The sequence below is a fragment of the Miniopterus natalensis genome, chromosome 4 (genome assembly GCF_054644295.1).
Source record: "Miniopterus natalensis isolate mMinNat1 chromosome 4, mMinNat1.hap1, whole genome shotgun sequence".
NCBI lineage: Eukaryota > Metazoa > Chordata > Mammalia > Chiroptera > Miniopteridae > Miniopterus > Miniopterus natalensis.
This window is the reverse complement of record NC_142084.1, coordinates 78,262,459-78,280,187: the sequence shown is the minus strand read 5'-3', so window position 1 is coordinate 78,280,187 and position 17,729 is coordinate 78,262,459. Positions and strand designations below refer to the sequence as shown.

Genomic DNA, 17,729 nt, shown 5'->3' with positions numbered 1-17,729 from the left:
AAGAAGCAACCGATAAATGCATAAAGTGGAAAAACAAATCTCTCTCCAATCAATCAATTTAAAAAAGGGAAAAAAGCATGCCTAGGACTCTTAGTTTGGGGGAGCACTGTGGTGATGAGGAGTGTGTGGTGAAAGCAAAAATGGAAACGCCTAAGGAGGACTGAAAGAGAAAGGGAAGCAGCCACCTGTAGTAGCCTCCGGTCTGAGAGGCTATGCTGCATGTTTTCTTGGGGAAGCAGTTTAGGCCAGGGGATTGAATACAGACTTTGGTTTTAGGCTTCCTGGGTTCGGATTTCAACTCTGCTTTCTAGCTGTGTAACCTGGGGAAGTACTTGACTTCTCCCAGCCTCAGTTTTCCTCTTCTCAGGATGATTGTGAAACCTAAATGGCAATGCCACGGTGCAAGCGTGGCCAGCCGTGGCTATCAGGTATGTGTCACCACATAAACGTCACTTGACTGCTCTTCTCGGTGGCTCCTGAAGGAATCGGCTCTGTGCCCCTGTTGTTATTGGGGCTCCTTTGCTGTATCTGCTGTAGCTTTTCCCCTCTATGGTGTCGTTTTTCTGTAAATGTCTTTAAACAGGGTGAAAACATAGGGTTTTCTCCCCTTCTCTGGGCTGGCACTCCACATTGGAAGTTCTTTCCCCCCACCCTGGACATTGCCCAAATTGTGAGCTCTTCAGGGTGCTGTCCGCATGGCATTTGCCTCCTGTCCAGCACCTGCTCACCAGAGGTACCTGATAGAATGCAGGGCGCCCTGTAAATGGAGTAGGCTGAATGGACTCTTTGAGGCCTTTAGATGACCTCAGAGCTTTGCTTCCACATCTCACCTGAAAACTGCACAATGACTTTGCGTGGAAACTCATTGGGGATCCAAGAATGGAGCCAAGTGGAAAGCAGATCCTGAGAGGACTGGGCAGGGGCCATTGTGCCACCTAGACCAGGCTCCAGTGGATGGGGTCTGTCAACACTGCAGCCTGATCAGCCCCCCAGCCAGTCCACAAGACACTAACCCCTCTTCCGTCTCTCCTTCCCTGCAGTCCATGAGCCTTATCGAGATTGGGAACCCCTCTCAGAGCCTGGAGAATGTCTGCCGTTGGGCCTACCTCCAGCAGAAGCCGGACACAGGCCACGATGAATACCACGATCATGCCATCTTCCTCACACGGCAGGACTTCGGGCCCTCAGGGATGCAAGGTGAGCCTGCTCCTGCAAGTGTTCAGAAAGGAGAGTGGCTGGCCATCGGCCCCTGGCCCTGTAAGGGTCCTGGAAGCCTGGGCCCAGGCCAGGGAAGGGGGGCAGGGCAGGGGGGCTATGGCCACCTGAGCCCAGGAAGAGCATGGGCCAGTGCTAGTGACCCCTGGTTCTCAAAAACCACCAGGGCCTCTACCAGTTCCCCCAGGAAACCACATCCCCCAAGGGGAACGGTGAAGACCAGAGGTGGTGAAGTAGGTGGAGTCGGGCTGGCCACCCAGGCACCAGATGGAACCTGAGGCAGAGTTTCCGAGTTGTTTGTTGCCCCCAGTTTTTAAAAAACAAATCTGAATAAGATTTCATCCATTAAAACTTTAGAGATTTAACTTAAAATATCGGAACTATGTAAAACTGACAAATCTAAAAGAAGAAATTCGCAAGTCTACAATCACAGTTGAAGATCTTAATGTATTTTTCTTAGTAATGAAAAGAACAATAGATAAGAAGCCTACTAAGGATACAGAAGATCTGAATTAAACAAGTGGACCTAATTGATATATGTAAAATACTACACCAAACAAATTGAGATACCCCATCTTTATGAGCACCCATGAAAACAGACCCAAACAGAATATGCTGGGCCATAGGGTAGTCTCAACAAAATGCAAAAGGTCGAAATCACACAGAATATGTGCCCTGACCAGACTGGAAAAGAAAGATAACTTGAAAAAGTATGTATGTCTGGAAATTAAATAATATACTCATAAATAATTCATGATTCAAAGAAGGAATAACAGTAGAAATTAGAATATATTTTTAAACTGAATGGTAATGACAATATGACATGAAAGCTTGTGGCTGTAAATAACACAATGATTAGATTGATGTTTGCAGTCTTAGGGCATTTATTCGAAAAAAGGGGCTGAAAAATTAATCATAGAAACATCTGTCTCAAGAAATGTGAAAAAAAAATCAAACTGAACTCAACAAAAATAGAAGGAAGGAAATTATAAAGGTAAGAGTTAAAATTAAAAACAATAGTGCAGTAGAGAAAATAAATAAAACTAAAATTTGCTTCTTTGAAAAACATGGGTTAAAACAGAAAAGCCCCTAGCAATACTAATTTTTAAAAAGAAAAACTTCAAATTTACTAAAGTCACAAATGTAAAAGGACATCATTACAAATTTTACTTTAAAAAGATAAGATAATGAGAAGGCATTTTGAACAGCTTTGCATCAATAAATTTAGATGAAAGGTATAAAGTCCTTGACAAAACATACAATTTGAGAAAAAATAGAAAATCTGAATACTCATGTCAATTAAAGATGTTGAATTTGTAATTAAAAGCCTTCTTTCAAAGTTACTCCTGGACTTGATAGCTTTACCTAAGAATTCTTCCTAAATTCTAATGAAGAGTCATAACCAATCATATACAGACTCCCTCACAATGAAAAAAGGACCATTTTTCCATCCAATTCTATGAGGCCTGCTAGCATTGAAACCAAAATCTAAGGACATTATAAAAGCAAAAGTACAGGCCACCCTCTCTGCTGACCACTTGCCCATATTTGCATTATTAGGGAGACTCTCCAGTGAGGCTGGTCAGGCCAAGAAGATTCGTTTCTGTTAATAAACCATCTCTGGCTCTGGAGTGGCTCCCTTTCAGCACCACACAGGGACACAGGTGGGAACAGGAAATGTGACTCCAGTCCCACTGAGCACAGAGCAAGGCTCCTAGTGGGTGTTGGTGTCTCTTCATTTTGAGGGGCTGCTCGCGCCCCTTCAAGAGCTGCAGCAGGGTGGCCAGCCGACTAACAGAGCACTCTGTCAGCCTCGTTGTCCCGGCGAGAGCTCTAATGGGGAGGAGAGCTGTTCAGTAGGAGAGGAGACTGTCCCATAGAATCGGAAACTTTTATATTAAGTGACCTCATCTTTCATTTAAAAATGTGAAAGGATGAATAGGTTGGAGTGACTAACAGAGATGTAGGGTCAGTTCATCTGGATGACAGCTGAGAAGCACAGCAAGGACTTACAGGCAGATGATCTTTACACCCTGCACCCTCCACAGGAAGCCATGAAGATCTGGGGCCAGCACCCCACCCACCCTACCCTAGAAGAAAGTCTATATGTATGTTTTGGGGGGGGGGTTGTTTTAAAAATTATCATATAATAAAATTAGTTTTCCCCCCCTCAAAAGTATAAATAAATAAATAAATAAAAATGTGAAAGGACAGCTAAGGGCACATTTCTATGCAAGGTTTACATACCAGATATTTTAAAAAAATATATTGGACCACACTGAAAAACAAAATCAGAAAACTGACTCCAGAGGAAACATAATTTAGAAAGTGAAAAAGAACTTTTTAAAAAGTAATATTCCCAGAATGTTTGAGAAAATACCCCCATAAACCCAGAACAGGTTGCTAAGAAGAATTAGAGTACAAAAAAGAGCTTTTATGAAATTAAAGATGTTATGGGTAAAATAAAAATAGAAAATTCAAAAGCTGCAGTAAAAAGTCAAGAGCATCCAAAAAAGATTAAAAGATGAGAGAAAAGTTAAGAGATGTAGACAATTCAGGAGGCACAATATATATCTAAGATTTCCAGAAACAGAGAACAACAACTAAATAAAATAAGAGGGAAGACTGTAAAGAAAAAGATAAAGATATGTTTTCAAACCTTCAGATCATAAAGGCCCACATAATGCTAAGTAGGGTGAATACTTGCAGGAGGCACATTTCTATGCCAGGTTTACATTCACAGGACAGAGCGAAGATCTCTCAAGTTTTGCTCTGGGCAAAATATACTTGAAGATACAGATTTTCTGGTTTATTCCAAGGGAGAAAGACCATGGTTAGATTCCTGTGCTTGTACAGACAAATCTAAAACCACACTTTCTTCCCATCTTCTCAACTCTTTTCTTTAGACAAATTGCCTTGGGATCTCCTGTGGGGCCTGAGGGAAGAGAGGCTCGATCAGGGTTCCCAGAGCTGGGGCCCCAGGCTTTATGTGCCTCTCAAACCCCCAGATGTCCTAGCAGAGGCCTCACTTTGCACAGGCAGCTTTGTTTGCAGTTCTTTATCTTGCCCAGGGCCAAATGGCAGGCCCCATTTTCTGGTTTTGCTGTTTTAGGCGTCAGTAGATATGCAGTTGGTTCTATAGGCTCCCCTGGGACGTCTGAAGAAACCCAGAGGCAGGCTCAAGCCTGCAGGGCTCAGTGCTCCACCACAGGGCCCCCGCAGGCCTCCCACCCTCCTGGTTCCTCAGCCCTGCCCTTGCTTCCTGTTGGTCTCCACAGGGCCACACAGTGTCACTGGATTGGCAAAATGCACTGCATCTCCTCACTGTTGCCCGTGAATTCAGTGGGTCCTTCAAAGCCGCTTGACCGGATGGGGTAGCTGGAGGGCCACTGTGCATCTGTGCCAGGGGGGATGCGCCCTGCTACCACCACCTCTTCCCGCTCCCTGCCCTCCATGTCTGGTAGCACCTCCCCTCAGACCCCTGGAGGAGGGGACCCCTTTGGTAGGAATGTGCCTCAAAATCTTCTCAGCCAGAGCACAGATTAGCTGGCAGAGGGCTCTATGGGCCTTGTCATCTACGGCTGCATGCCCTCAGCCTACCTGGCACATCCTGTCTGCATGGCCAGCAGGGCAGTGTGGCACCTTGGTGATCATTGCCTGGCTCTGTCCTTGAACAGCTTTGAAGCCCACCCTCGCTGCTGCCCTCTGTGCCCTGTGGAAGTGGGTCTAGCTGGGGTCTTACAGGTCACCCAGCAAACTAGGAAGGTGGGAGGTGGTATGAAAGAGAATGGCAGGTGAGAGGGTGCCGAGGTGGCAGACAGTTCTCCCAGGTGAGACCTGGGCTTGGGAAATTGATGGGCAGAACTGAGGCCTGCTGCCCGGGGTGGGAGTCTCAGCTATGCCAGCCTGAAGCAGTTGACTCTGCTCACTTGGGGATGGTGGGGTCACTGGGAGCTGGAGCCACCCTTTGTCTCCTCCCAGGCTATGCTCCTGTCACCGGGATGTGCCACCCCGTCCGCAGTTGCACCCTGAACCACGAGGATGGCTTCTCCTCAGCGTTTGTGGTGGCCCACGAGACGGGCCATGTGTAAGTGGCCTCATAGTCCTGGTTGTCTAGGGAAGGTTGGGGCTCAAGGGGCCCCACTTCTCTGAGCCCTGAGAGGGACAAACCCATATGAGAAGCTCTAGAAAGTGATGGCTTGTCTTCCTGGCGCCCCACAGGACAGGCCCAACATCCACTTTCTGTTGAGGAAACATAGCAAAGAAAGGGCCGAGTGGGTGCTGGGGGCCTCCCCTGATTACCCCATTTTACAGATGAATAACTGAGGCTTTGAGGGAGGCTTGCCCAGAACAGAGAGCAAGAGGTGGGGCGTGGGTGCCCTAAGCACCACCTGAATCCTGGGGCTGGACAGACGCTGATGGGAAGCCTCACAGGGCCACTGGGCCTGTGCGGGGAATGGGCAGGGAAGGCACCCGGAGAGCTGGGCTGCACTGCCCCTGCCTCCACTGCATTCTCACGTCACAGCCTCGTGCCTTGGCGACAGGACACTGAGGGGCATGCTGCTGGATGCTGTCTCCCCAGCGTGCCCCTGGCTTTAAGACTCTACTGTGGAAATTCAGTATCACTTGGCTTAAGGCAGACCAGAACAGCAAAGGTCCAGAAGGGCTCAGTGGAGGGAGATTGGGGGCCCTCCCAGCATTTGGGTGGGGTAGAGCTGACAGGTCAGTGCAGCCAGAGGGTCCAGTGAGGCTGCCTTGGCTCCCTGAACAGGCTGGGCATGGAACATGACGGGCAGGGCAACCGCTGCGGCGACGAGGTACGGCTGGGCAGCATCATGGCACCCCTGGTGCAGGCAGCCTTCCACCGCTTCCACTGGTCCCGCTGCAGCCAGCAAGAGCTGAGCCGCTACCTGCAGTGAGTACCACCCCGTGCCCTCCAAGGACAACCTGAAGCCCTGAGTTCAGCTGTAGGAGGGGGCATGTCCCAGTGCGCCCGGGCCCAGCTTGAGCTCCCAGACCTTGGGCCCTCCAATTTGAGGCACAGGGGAGGGGAGAGGGAAAGAGCAGTGCAGCTCAGTGTGGGGAGATCCCACTGTTGGGGAGCACCTTTAATGGGCACTTGGGATCTGAGCAAACCAGGTCCTGAGCAGTTTACACCAAGGAACAGAGATGCAGCAGGGAAACTGAGGCAGCACAGCAGAGAGCTAGGGTGTGCAGATAGGCCACCATCACAGCTCCAGAAGGGGCCTCAGCTGCCCCACAGGCTGGATGGCCAGTCCGGCTGCAGGCAGCTTGCAGTGCCCACATGTCCTCTCACAGCTCCTATGACTGCCTGCGGGATGACCCCTTCGCCCACGACTGGCCGGCACTGCCCCAGCTTCCCGGGCTGCACTACTCCATGAACGAGCAGTGCCGCTTCGACTTCGGCCTGGGCTACATGATGTGCACTGCGGTGAGTGTCGGAGCCGCACCCTGGGAGCAACATCTCCCTCTGCACCCACTCACACTCGGTGCCCACGCTCCCCATCTAGACTTGGTCCTGGGCAGGGAGCACACAGCTGGCAAGGGCTATGACCTTGGGATCAGCAAGGCATGGTGGGGGGCCTGGCGAGGCCCCTGTGTGGTCTGCAGAATTCAGGAGGGCTTCCCTGGGAAGAAGTGAGGTATAAAGGCCAGTGGGAGGACAGAGCATTCCAGAAGGCAGGAATCACATGCACAAAGGCCTAGAGGTGCAGGAACACAGCATGCAGAGGAGCAACCAATTGTTCCCCGGGGTTGAGTGCCAGGACAGCCATCAGCATCAACACTGGTCATCAAAATTGAGTGTCTGACTCAGTGCTCATCTCACCTCCATGTAGGAAGTAAGCAAAGTATTCCTACTTTACAGATGAGGAAATTTAAGCCCAGAGAGGTTAGGTAAACTGCCTAAGGCCACACAATGAGCAGGTGGTGGGTCTGGGTACTGATGAGGCTTTGTAACCTCTTGCATGACGGCCTTCAAACGTTGTGGGCAATGGAGAGCTCTGGAAAAATTTGAAGGGGGGAGTGGCACGGCCAGGTCTGAGTTTCAGCTGTATCCCTCAGGGATGTCCTAGAGTAAAGGCTATCAGGATAGGGAGCAGAAAGGTCCAGAAAGTGGTAACTGTGAGGTTCAGAGAGCAGAAGACCAGGCTAGAGCAAGGGCAGGGCCTGTTGGAGTAGAGGAAAGGGCTTTAGGAGAAATTCAAGAGGTGGAGTGTCCATAGTAGGGGGACAGGGTGTGCCCTTAGGGCTCTGTAGTGACAGCCCCTGGGCCAGAGAGATGCCCACCCAGCCCTCACGCCAGGCTCACTGGCTCCCAGCTGTCTGTCCAGGCTCCATGGGAAGTGCAGCTGTCAAGGTGGGAGGCCAGGGAGGCCCAGTGTCCCATAGGAACTTGAATTAGCGGCTATACACTTGAAATTCTAATGGCCTCAGAATCATATGGAGTTCAGGGCACCCACTGGCCGCACAGGCGTGTCACGGGCAGTCAAGCTGTGCCTGGCTGCACAGCTGTCCAAGAAGCCTCTGGGGAACAGGGTCCCCACAGTGGGAAGCTCCCTGACCAGTGGCCGGTGTTCTCTTCCAGTTCCGGACCTTTGACCCCTGCAAGCAGCTGTGGTGCAGCCACCCGGACAATCCCTACTTTTGCAAGACCAAGAAGGGCCCCCCCCTGGATGGGACCATGTGTGCACCTGGCAAGGTGAGTCAGGGCAGAGGGCAGGCCCCAGGACACGCTCAGATCTCCAGGGACAGGCCCTTCGGGACCCGTGGGGTGGGGCTGAAGGCTTTTGCTGCCTTCCTTCTAATAACCTCACATGTGACTCATTCCCCAGCTTCTGCCCTTGTGCTTCCCACGCACTATTTGTTTTTTCGGATCAAACCTGGTGTCTCAGAGCACCCCACTGTGCTTCAATCCCCCTACTAAAGAACTCGCTCCTCTGAGGAGCAGTTTTGGGGTTCTGGCTGCCTTCAGTACCCTCAGCACACTGTGGGTGACTGGGTCACCTCACTTTGAGGCCAGCACTGGAGTCTGGGGCCTGGTCCCCAGGCCCAGCACCAGGCTTAGCCTCTGGGACCTCTGTATCTGCCCCTTAGTGGGCAGACTTTTCCCTCAAGGTCACTCTAGTCGCTTACCATCAGCTGCCATCCCACAGGCCAACTTCCCACCTCCAGCAAATTGGCAGAAAGACAGGCCTCTCTCTTCCAGTACTTTCTCTTCTGACTCCCTGCCTCATTCTCATTGGCTCCAATGAGGCCTCACACCTATTCTTCAGCCAGTCACTTGCTAGGGGGCTGGCCTGTGCAGATAAGCCTAAGCCTGGGTCCCAGCCCCCCAGGGCTCAACCCACAGAAGCTGTGCATACCTGCATCTGCCCTCTGGGGAGGGGCGTGGACTCCAGGGCAGGTCCTCCAGCCCAGGCCTGAAAAGTCCCCAAATAGGCTAGGCCTGAGGCTCCTCCAAGTAGGTCTTAAATTCTGCTTACTTTTATTTTGTCCATGGTGGAGTTTTTCAAAGCTACAGATTCCCAGGCCCACCCCTGCAGATTTTGGTTTGCAGTGAGGATCAGGAATTGTTTTTGTTATTTTTTAAATTACGGTGCTAAATAACAAAGTGTGCTATTTTAGGCACTTTAACGTGTGCAATTTAGTAGTGTTTAGTTATATCACCACTGTATAGTTCCAGAACTTTTTCATTACCCCAAAAGAAGACCCCATTAAGCAGTGACCATCCATTTCCTTCTTCTGTCCAGCCCCTGGCAACTACTAATACACACTCAGTCTGCATGGATTTTCCTATTCTGGAATTTCATGTAACTGGAATCATATACTAAGTGGCCTTTTGTGTCTGCTTTCACTCAGCATAGTGGCCTGTGTCAGTGCTTCGTCCCTTTTTGTGGCTGAGTAATGTCCCATTGTCTGGATGGACCACACTGTGTTGAACTGTTTGTCCCTCAGTGGGCATTTGAGATGTCTCCACCTTTTGGCATTTGTCAGTGTGCCGCTGTGAACATTCACGAGCATGCTTTGTTTGAAGACCTAAGAATTGGTATTTTTAAGAGGTGCCCAGGTGATGTAACTATGCCCCCAGACTTAATGAGCTGTTGGAAGTTGGAGGTGGGACATTGGTAATAAACACCAGAAACCTAGTAATACCAGTACTAACCATGTAGCCCTCTAACCCCACAGGAGTGTGAGCAGCCATAACCCCAGTGGGGACCTCAGTACACTCTGAGCTGGAGGATGCGAATAGCTCAGCATGGCTTCCTACCCCAGGCCACCCTTCCCAATGCACACTGGGCAGAGAGAAGGTGGACAGAGCAGGAGGCAGGCCCTGCACCCACAGGCACAGGCCGATGGGAGAATGTGGGTCAAAGGATGCCTACACCCTCTTCTGATTGGCTCCCTCCTCCTGTGGGGTGGTGGGTTCTGGTGAGCAGGATGGGCAGATGTGGCCAAAAAACCCCACTTCACAGAAACCACTGACCCAGCCATGGCCCTTCATTCTTTTTAACTATAGGACGCTTTGTTAATTTAGCCCAGTAAATAAAGTTGCTATTTTTGTATTAAAAACACAAAGCTGTGCTGATTGAGGAGGCAGAGCAGGGGTTCAGCTCAACCTACCATAGTTCACAAGAGCACAGGTTGAAAAGGACCTAAACCAGGGATTCTTGGTGTGTGGAGTGGGGCTGGAGGGCCAAAGGGAGAGAGGAAGAAGGAGGGCACTCCTGGGGGCCTGTCAGAATCCTCCACTGTGTGTGTTTGCAGTTTCAATACCTTACTTATTACTGCAGTGTAATTTTACATTTAGAAGTTAGTCACCTCCCCCTTTCCTGCAAGCAAAGCCATCTGGGCAAAAAGAGAGGGGAGTGGGGAGGGAGCAGGGGGTGAAGTCTGGCTGGGTTGGAGAAACAGCAGATCATCTTAGGCAGTGCTGAGCTCAGCTCTCCCTCTCCATCCCTCTTTGTTCCACCCATCCCTCGGGCTCCTCAGCAAGGTCACCCAGCGCTCAGGCTCTGGTCACAGCCTGGGATCTTCATTGTGCACACTCCCCAGTGGGCCATCCCAAGCACATTCTCCCCTCTCGGCCTGTCACATTATACCCCACTCACACACACTTCTGGCTGTGTGAGTGGCTATAGGTGCCTTGTGGCTTTGACCAAGGAGAAATTGGATTTGGGATGTACTTATTGTCTCATTTACGTGATTCTAGGTATCTCTCATGCATCGTTAAATCACTGCATCTGTTCAGGTGTAAGAATAACTTCCAGAAAAACTCCTATGGCCACTGTGCCAACTCACCCACGGCCATTGCAGAATATGTGCTCTGTGCAGCCCATTCTCCTGAAATCAATGGAGAAAAGCTGCTGCAACTGTAACTGAGATCATGACTGCTTTTATACTTGCAATAGTCTGGGTTTTCTTTGGGGGTTTGTCTTGTAGATGGGACACTTTAAACACAGACCCAACTTGGATATTCCTTTAGAAAGGCTCAGTGTGATAGCAACGGCGGGTAAGCTACAACACACAGACCAATCCCACCCACCTCCTGGGGTTTTTTCCCTAACAGCTTATTAAGATGGGATTCACTTTTAAATTCACCCATTTAAAGGGTACAATTCAGTGATTTTCAGAATAGTCACAGAATTGTACGACCATCACAATAAAATTTTAGAACATTTTTGTCACTCCAAAAAGAAGCCCTATACCCATTAGAAGTCACTCCCATTCATCCACCCTCACCCCAGTACTAGGCAATCACAAACCTACTTTCAATCTCCACAGATTCCCCTCTTCTGGGCATTTTGTGTAAATGGGATCATACAATGTGTGTCCTTTTGTGCTGGCTTAATTCAATTAGCAAAATGTTTTCAAGGTTCATCCATGTAACATGTATCAGTACTTCATTCCTTTTTTTATTGTTGAATAATAATCCATTGTATAGATATACTGTGTTTTATTTATCCATTTATTGGCTGATGGGCATTTGAGTTGTTTCTACTTTTCAGATATTATGAGAAATGCTTCTATGAACATTGTGTACAAGTTATTGAACGGATGGGTCCTTTTTCTTGGACATGCACCTAGGAGTGGAATTGTTAGCTCTTATGGGAACTATTCTTTAACATTGAGAAATTGCCAGGCTTTTTTCCAAAGCAGCTGAACTGTTTTACATTGTAACTAGCGATATATAAGGATTCCAACTTCTCCACATCCTCTCCAAAACTTGATATTCTCTGTGTTTGTATTATAACCATCCCAAAATGCAAAGTGTTATCTCACTGTGGTTTTGATTTGTATTTCCATAGTGACCTGTGATGTTAAGAATCTTTTCATGTCCTTAATGGCAATTTGTATATATCTTTTTTTGGTAAATGTCTATTCATATTCCTTCCTTACTTTTTAATTGAATTTTTTTATTATTGAGTTATAAGAGTTCTTTATATGCAAGAACAAGTATACGGGTTCCTAATCAGGTTTACCATACATATGGTATGCAAATATCTTTTCCCATTCTGTGGGTTGTCTTTTCACTTTCATGATGGTATCATTTAATGCACAAAAGTTTTCCATTTTGATAAAGCCCAATTTCAGTATTTTTCTTTTGTTGCCTGTCCTTTTGTTACTCGTGCTAAAAACCATTGCCGGAAAGTTTACTACCTATGTTTTCCTCTAGGAGTTTTATGGTTTTGAATCTTACATTTGTCTTTAATCCATTTTAGTTTATTCTTGTATATGGTGTAAGAAGGTGGTCTGGTTTCATTTTTGCCTGTACCTGTCCAATTTTCCCAACACCATTTATTGAAAAGACTGCCTTTATCCCATGGTATATTCTTGCCTCCTTTGTTATATATTAATTGACCATATAGGGGTGGGATTATTTCTGGGCTCTCTATTCTGTTCCATTGATCTATGTATCTGTTTTTATACCATTACCATGCCGTTTTGTTTACTGTGGCCTTGTAGTATAGTTTGATATCAGGTAGTGTGATACCTCCAATTTTGTTCTTCTTTCTCAAGATTGTTGTGGCTATTTGGAGTCTTTTTGTGGTTCCATATAAATTTTTGGATTATTTGTTTTAATTCTGTGAAAAATGCCGTTGGAATTTTTATAAAGATTGCATTGAATCTATAGATTGCTTTGGTTAATATGGACATTTTAATTATGTTAATTCTTCCTATATGTGAGCACAGTATGTGCTTCCATTTTTTGTATCTTCTCCGGTTTCTTTCTTCAGTGTCTTATAATTTTTCCAGTACAGGTCTTCTACTTCTTATGTTAAATTTATTCCTAGATATTTTTTATGCAGTTGTAAATGGGATTATTTTATAATTTCTCTTTCTGATATTTCATTATTGGTATATAAAAATGCAATCAATTTCTTTTTTTAAAAGAATTTTTTTTTTTTGGAGAGGAAGGGACAGGGAGAGAGAGAAACATCGATGTGAGAGCAAAACAGTGATCGGCTGCCTCCTGCATGCACCCTGACCAGGGATCGGACCTGCAACTCGAGCATAGGCCCTGACCTGGAATTGAACCAGCAACCTTTTGGTGCATGGGACAACTCTCAACCAAGTGAGCCACACTGACCAGGGCTGCAATAAATTTCTGAATATTAATTTTGTATCCTATTTTACTGAACTCATTTATCAGTTCTAGTAGTTTTTTGGTGGGCTTTTTAGGGTTCTCTCAATATAGTATTATGTCATCTGCAGATAATGACAGTTTTACTTCTTCCTTTACAATCTGGATGATTTTAATTTCTTCTTCTTGTCTGATTGCTATAACTAGGATTTCCAGTACTATGTTGAATAAGAGTGGTAAAAGTGGACAACCTTGTCTTATTCCTGATTTTAAGATGTTTTTCACTTTTTCCCATTGACTATGATGTTAGCTATGGACTTGTCATACATGCCTTTTTATTATGTTGAGATACGTTCCCTCTGTTCTCACTTTGTTGAGAGTTTTTATCACTATGCTGGATTTTGTCACATGCTTCTTCTGTATCTATTGATATGACCACATGATTTTTATCCTTCGTTTTGTTTATGTGGTGTAACATATTAATTGATTTGCGGATATTGAACTAACATTGCATTCCAGGAATAAATCCCACTTGATCATGGTGTATGATCTTTTTAATGTATTGCTGCATTTGGGGGGTTTTTAGGTTTCCCTGTGTGGGCGTGCCAGTGGCTTCACCCTAGAGACATGGTGTGGGGCAGGCTCTGGCTGGGGAAAGGGAGTAGGCTGGACAAGGCGCCGAGGATGGTGGGAGGCCAGAGCAGTGGTGGGGAAGCTAAGTGGGCTGACACCTCACTAGGCCTCCTGAAGGTCTTAGAGCTTCTAGGAGTGAGTTGGCCTGCCTTTCCATGTGCCTCCAGGACTAGGCAGTCCTCACAGGCACAGCAAGTTGAAGGGAGGGCGGGGGTTATGGGTCAAGGGAATGATCTTCTGTCTTTCAGCACTGCTTTAAGGGACACTGCATCTGGCTGACACCTGACATCCTCAAACGAGATGGCAACTGGGGTGCCTGGAGTCCATTTGGCTCCTGCTCACGCACCTGTGGCACAGGTGTTAAGTTCAGGACCCGTCAGTGTGACAATCCACAGTAAGTTGGCCCTGGCGTTTCCCAGCTCTCCTGGGTCACAGCTGTGGTCCCTGAGGCCCCTTCTTATCCTGTAAGGCCCCTGTTGCTATATGCCAGTTCAGGAAAGGGTGCAAGGCAGCCCCTTCCTCTCTTCAGCCTCCCTGGGAGGAAGCTGAGACTCAGAGAGGGAAGCCTCGTGGCCCAGGTTGCACAGCCTGGGGGGGCAGAGCTGGCCCTGGAGCCCTGAAAACCTGGTCTCTTGACCTGCTGACCCAGGGCCATCCCCCTACAGATCCTGCACCCTCCTCTAGACACTGGCTTACTCTGCCCTTCTTGGTCAAAGGCATCAAGGACATAAGGTGAAACAGAGAGAAGGAATTAAGATTAAGAAGGAGGAGGGCTTTCTTGATCCACAGGATGACGGGAACCTGAGCAGGGGAGCAGCTGTTTGCAGTTAGGCAAGGGGCAGGGGCAGCAACGTGCCACCTGAACCCAGCTACCCAGGGGAGAGAGCCTGGGGAGCAGCCCCCATGCCCGCTGGACTCCCATCACCAACCACGCTCCACCTCCTGCGTCCCAGGCATGAGGCCTGCTGTGCTGTCGTCCTCCCCAGCCCCACGCTTGGGAAGAACCTGTGCAACAAGACTCCGCTATTTTGAGTTCCCACCCTGTGTCAGGCACAGGCCCACACCCTGATGTAGAGGAGACACCACAGGGCCTCAAGGGAGGGTTACCCGCCCTCTACACTTGACGCCCTGGCGCCTGGGAGGCTGAGGGACTGCATTGTCTTGCAGCCAGGACAGGCAGGGCTGGGTCCATTCAGTCAGCAGAGCTGATCACACCTGAGACTCAAGGATCCCCCTAACTCCACAAGTGGAGTGCCGAGTACTGGCGTCTTCCTGGCAGCACCAAGCGGCAAGTCCTTCGCTTTCTCTTCCAGCCCTGCCAATGGGGGCCGCACCTGTTCAGGTCTTGCCTACGATTTCCAGCTCTGCAACTCCCAGGACTGTCCTGACACCCTGGCTGACTTCCGTGAGGAACAGTGCCGACAGTGGGACCTGTACTTCGAGCATGGTGACGCCCAGCACCACTGGCTGCCTCACGAGCACCGGGATGGTGAGGCTCTGAGTGGAGGGAAGAGTGAGGCTCCGGACAGGGTGGATGGGCTGGGGCTCAAGCTTTCTTGTGCCACTGAGTCTGTGTGAGCAGGGCTGCCCGCAGAGCCTACCCTGGTGGCTGCTGGGGCCCACTCCAGGACTGAGGCTAGGGGCTCAAGGCAGGACTATAGTCCCAGAGGAGACCACGAGGCTCAGTGAGTGCCAGGCTCCATCCGGGGGAGGAGGCTGTGGGTGTGCTGCTAAACCCACGCAGAGATGGAGGTGGGGACAGAGCTGGGTGGACCCTGCCAAGGAACCAGGCTACCCCTTGCCTTTTCGTATTTCAGTCAGGACTCAGTCCAGTGTCAGAAAACATTACTTGAACTGCTTTACATGTTAAAAGGCATTTATTGGCTCCTAGGAACTGTTTGGATTCCATTTGGGTTCCCCTCCCTCATGATGGAATTTTAGACATACAGCGTTTGTCCCTTCCAAGCACTGGGCAGGGCAGGCTGCCGCATGGCCCACTATCTCCCATCCTGTGTGTGTGATGCCAGCAGAGCGCCCTGCAGGGAAGGGGGCCAGCACAGACACAGTCCTCGCCCTGGAGGCAGGCGGCAGGCGGCAGCCTGGTGGGCAAGGTGGATAGCCATCGAATAATGACCCAGTGTTTTAGTGACTTCTGAGAGAAATACTGAGAAGGGAAGATGCCAGGGACCCAAGACTAAATCAAGGGGCATCTAGCCTTATTTGGGGTTTTAGAGAAGGTTGACTAAAGAGGGTCTTCAAGTAGACAGCAGGCACCTAGCCAGTTGCCTTCCTCTGGGTGTCAGGGCCTCGGGGGCCTGGGACCTGGGCTGCTCCAGCAACAGCCTGGCTCATCTGAGAAAAGCTCTTCCCAAGTCCCACACCCAGGGTCAAAGGCCCTGAGACAGAAACACAAAGAGGGTAGCAGTCTCCTGACCCCTTTCCTTTTCCTGGCCCAGGGCAGGCGCATTTGGGGGTGGGGTGGTAAATGTTAAGGAGACCCTCGTGGGAATTTCTCTTGAGTGGACTTGGGAAAGAAGTTGAGCCGAGCAGCCTGCACTTTTCCGTAACACCCCGTTTCTTCCCGTCCAGCCAAGGAGAGGTGCCACCTCTACTGCGAGTCCAAGGAGACCGGGGAGGTGGTGTCCATGAAGCGCATGGTGCATGATGGGACGCGATGCTCCTACAAGGATGCCTTCAGCCTCTGCGTGCGAGGGGACTGCAGGGTGAGTGCCCTGGCGCCAACGTGGAAAGCTCAGGGTCTCTGCTTCCAGGGGGTTTTGAGAGGACTCGTGCAGAGTGTTAGAAACAGCACCTGGAGCAGGGCAGACTCTCAGAAAATGTTGGCCTGCCCCACTTCTGTGCTGGAAACTCTCAGCCCTGAGTATGCCTTGGCGCAACATGGGAACTTGGGGCTCCTCCTGAGAGATTATAATTCTTAGGTTGAGGCTGGGGCCCAAAAGCATGACTTTTATGAGCTCCCCAGGTGATTTCAATACACACAGTCCTTGGGTGACCCCTTCGAAGCACTGCCACATTCTGACACTCCAATGGGCACTGAATAGCTTACTCGGACCGGGGTGGCCTCCCATGGCCTCATTGGTTTGGTTCTTTGTAGAAATGCCTGCTGTGTTTTCTGTTGTCATTGTTATGTCTTTGGCTTCAGTCTTAGGCTGACACAAGAGACCACTGCAGGATAACCTCAGCATACAGTAGTAACTGAACACAGACTTGCCCCCGCCAGACTCCCTAGCAACAACTGGAAGCCTCTGTAGTTTGTGTAGACAGGACTGAGTGTAGGTGCCATAAAGACTGACTCCCCTCAGGGGTCTCTGGCAGAGAACCTGGCAGAATGCAGACACCCCTGGAGGAGGAGGTGAGGCTGGAAGCACAAGGAGGGGGGGTGCAAGGCAGCCGAGACATGCTCAGGGCTTCTCTCCGCTCATGTAGGACCACGGCCTGAGGTGAAGGAAGCTCCTGTAGGACTCAGGAGCAGGCGTAGGAGGGGGCTGGCTCAGCCTGACCCTTGCAGGGAGGCCAGGCCACACAGCCTGCTCAGACAGTGAACCCAAATCCTCAGAGATGAAGGCAACAGTGTTCCCTCTGTACCTGCGGGGCTCTGATTTATGGAGGTGACAGCGAGGACACAGAGAGGCCAATGCCATTGAAAGGAGAATTTATTACTTATGTTTCCCAAGAGAAGGGCATGCCATGCCTTGCAGGGCCACATGGGGAAGCACCAGGTTTGGTTGAGAGGCAGAAAGGGGCAGGAGAAGCCTAAGCCAGAACTTTCCTTGGGGTTCCTGTGGGAAAGGCAGGGCAGGGGAAACAGTTTAGGATCAGCCTGTTTGAATAACTGTGGCAGGCTTCAGTTATAGGGCTCCCTCTAGCTGCCTGCTGCCTGGCCCTGGGACAACTTGGGGAAGGAGAAATATTGTTCTGATGTGTGAGAGATAAAGCAGGTAGCTGAGAGACTGGGAGGCTTCCATCTTAAAGGCGGGCTCCCAAACTAGCCCTTTGCCATCTCTAAGAACTGGCTAGCCCTTCGACATCATAAGACACAGGAAATTTAAAAAAATATATGACTGATACAGGCAGTAAGCATGGGAAACATTTAGTAGTAAGAAAAGCTTTAAATGGCAGCTCTGAAATGGTGGCAAACATAACGAAGAAGTCAGAGCACTAATTTACCATCTTAGTGTGAGCAACTAGCTTAACTCCTGACATTGACGATTGAAGAAGAGGTTAAGTATTTCATTAATTAATGGTGATTTGGAAT

At 49.2% G+C, this 17,729-nt stretch overlaps 1 protein-coding gene across 1 annotated transcript in view; it reads left to right on the top strand.

The window, feature by feature from the left end:
- Positions 1-17,729, top strand: part of ADAMTS2 (ADAM metallopeptidase with thrombospondin type 1 motif 2) — a 150,160-nt gene that overhangs the window by 109,218 nt on the left and 23,213 nt on the right. The window contains exons 6-13 of the mRNA XM_087816894.1: positions 1,041-1,197; positions 5,197-5,302; positions 5,987-6,130; positions 6,535-6,667; positions 7,823-7,936; positions 13,702-13,847; positions 14,767-14,942; positions 16,043-16,176. Of these exons, the coding sequence (XP_087673020.1) occupies positions 1,041-1,197; positions 5,197-5,302; positions 5,987-6,130; positions 6,535-6,667; positions 7,823-7,936; positions 13,702-13,847; positions 14,767-14,942; positions 16,043-16,176 (1,110 nt within the window). The remainder of the gene's footprint in view (positions 1-1,040; positions 1,198-5,196; positions 5,303-5,986; positions 6,131-6,534; positions 6,668-7,822; positions 7,937-13,701; positions 13,848-14,766; positions 14,943-16,042; positions 16,177-17,729) is intronic.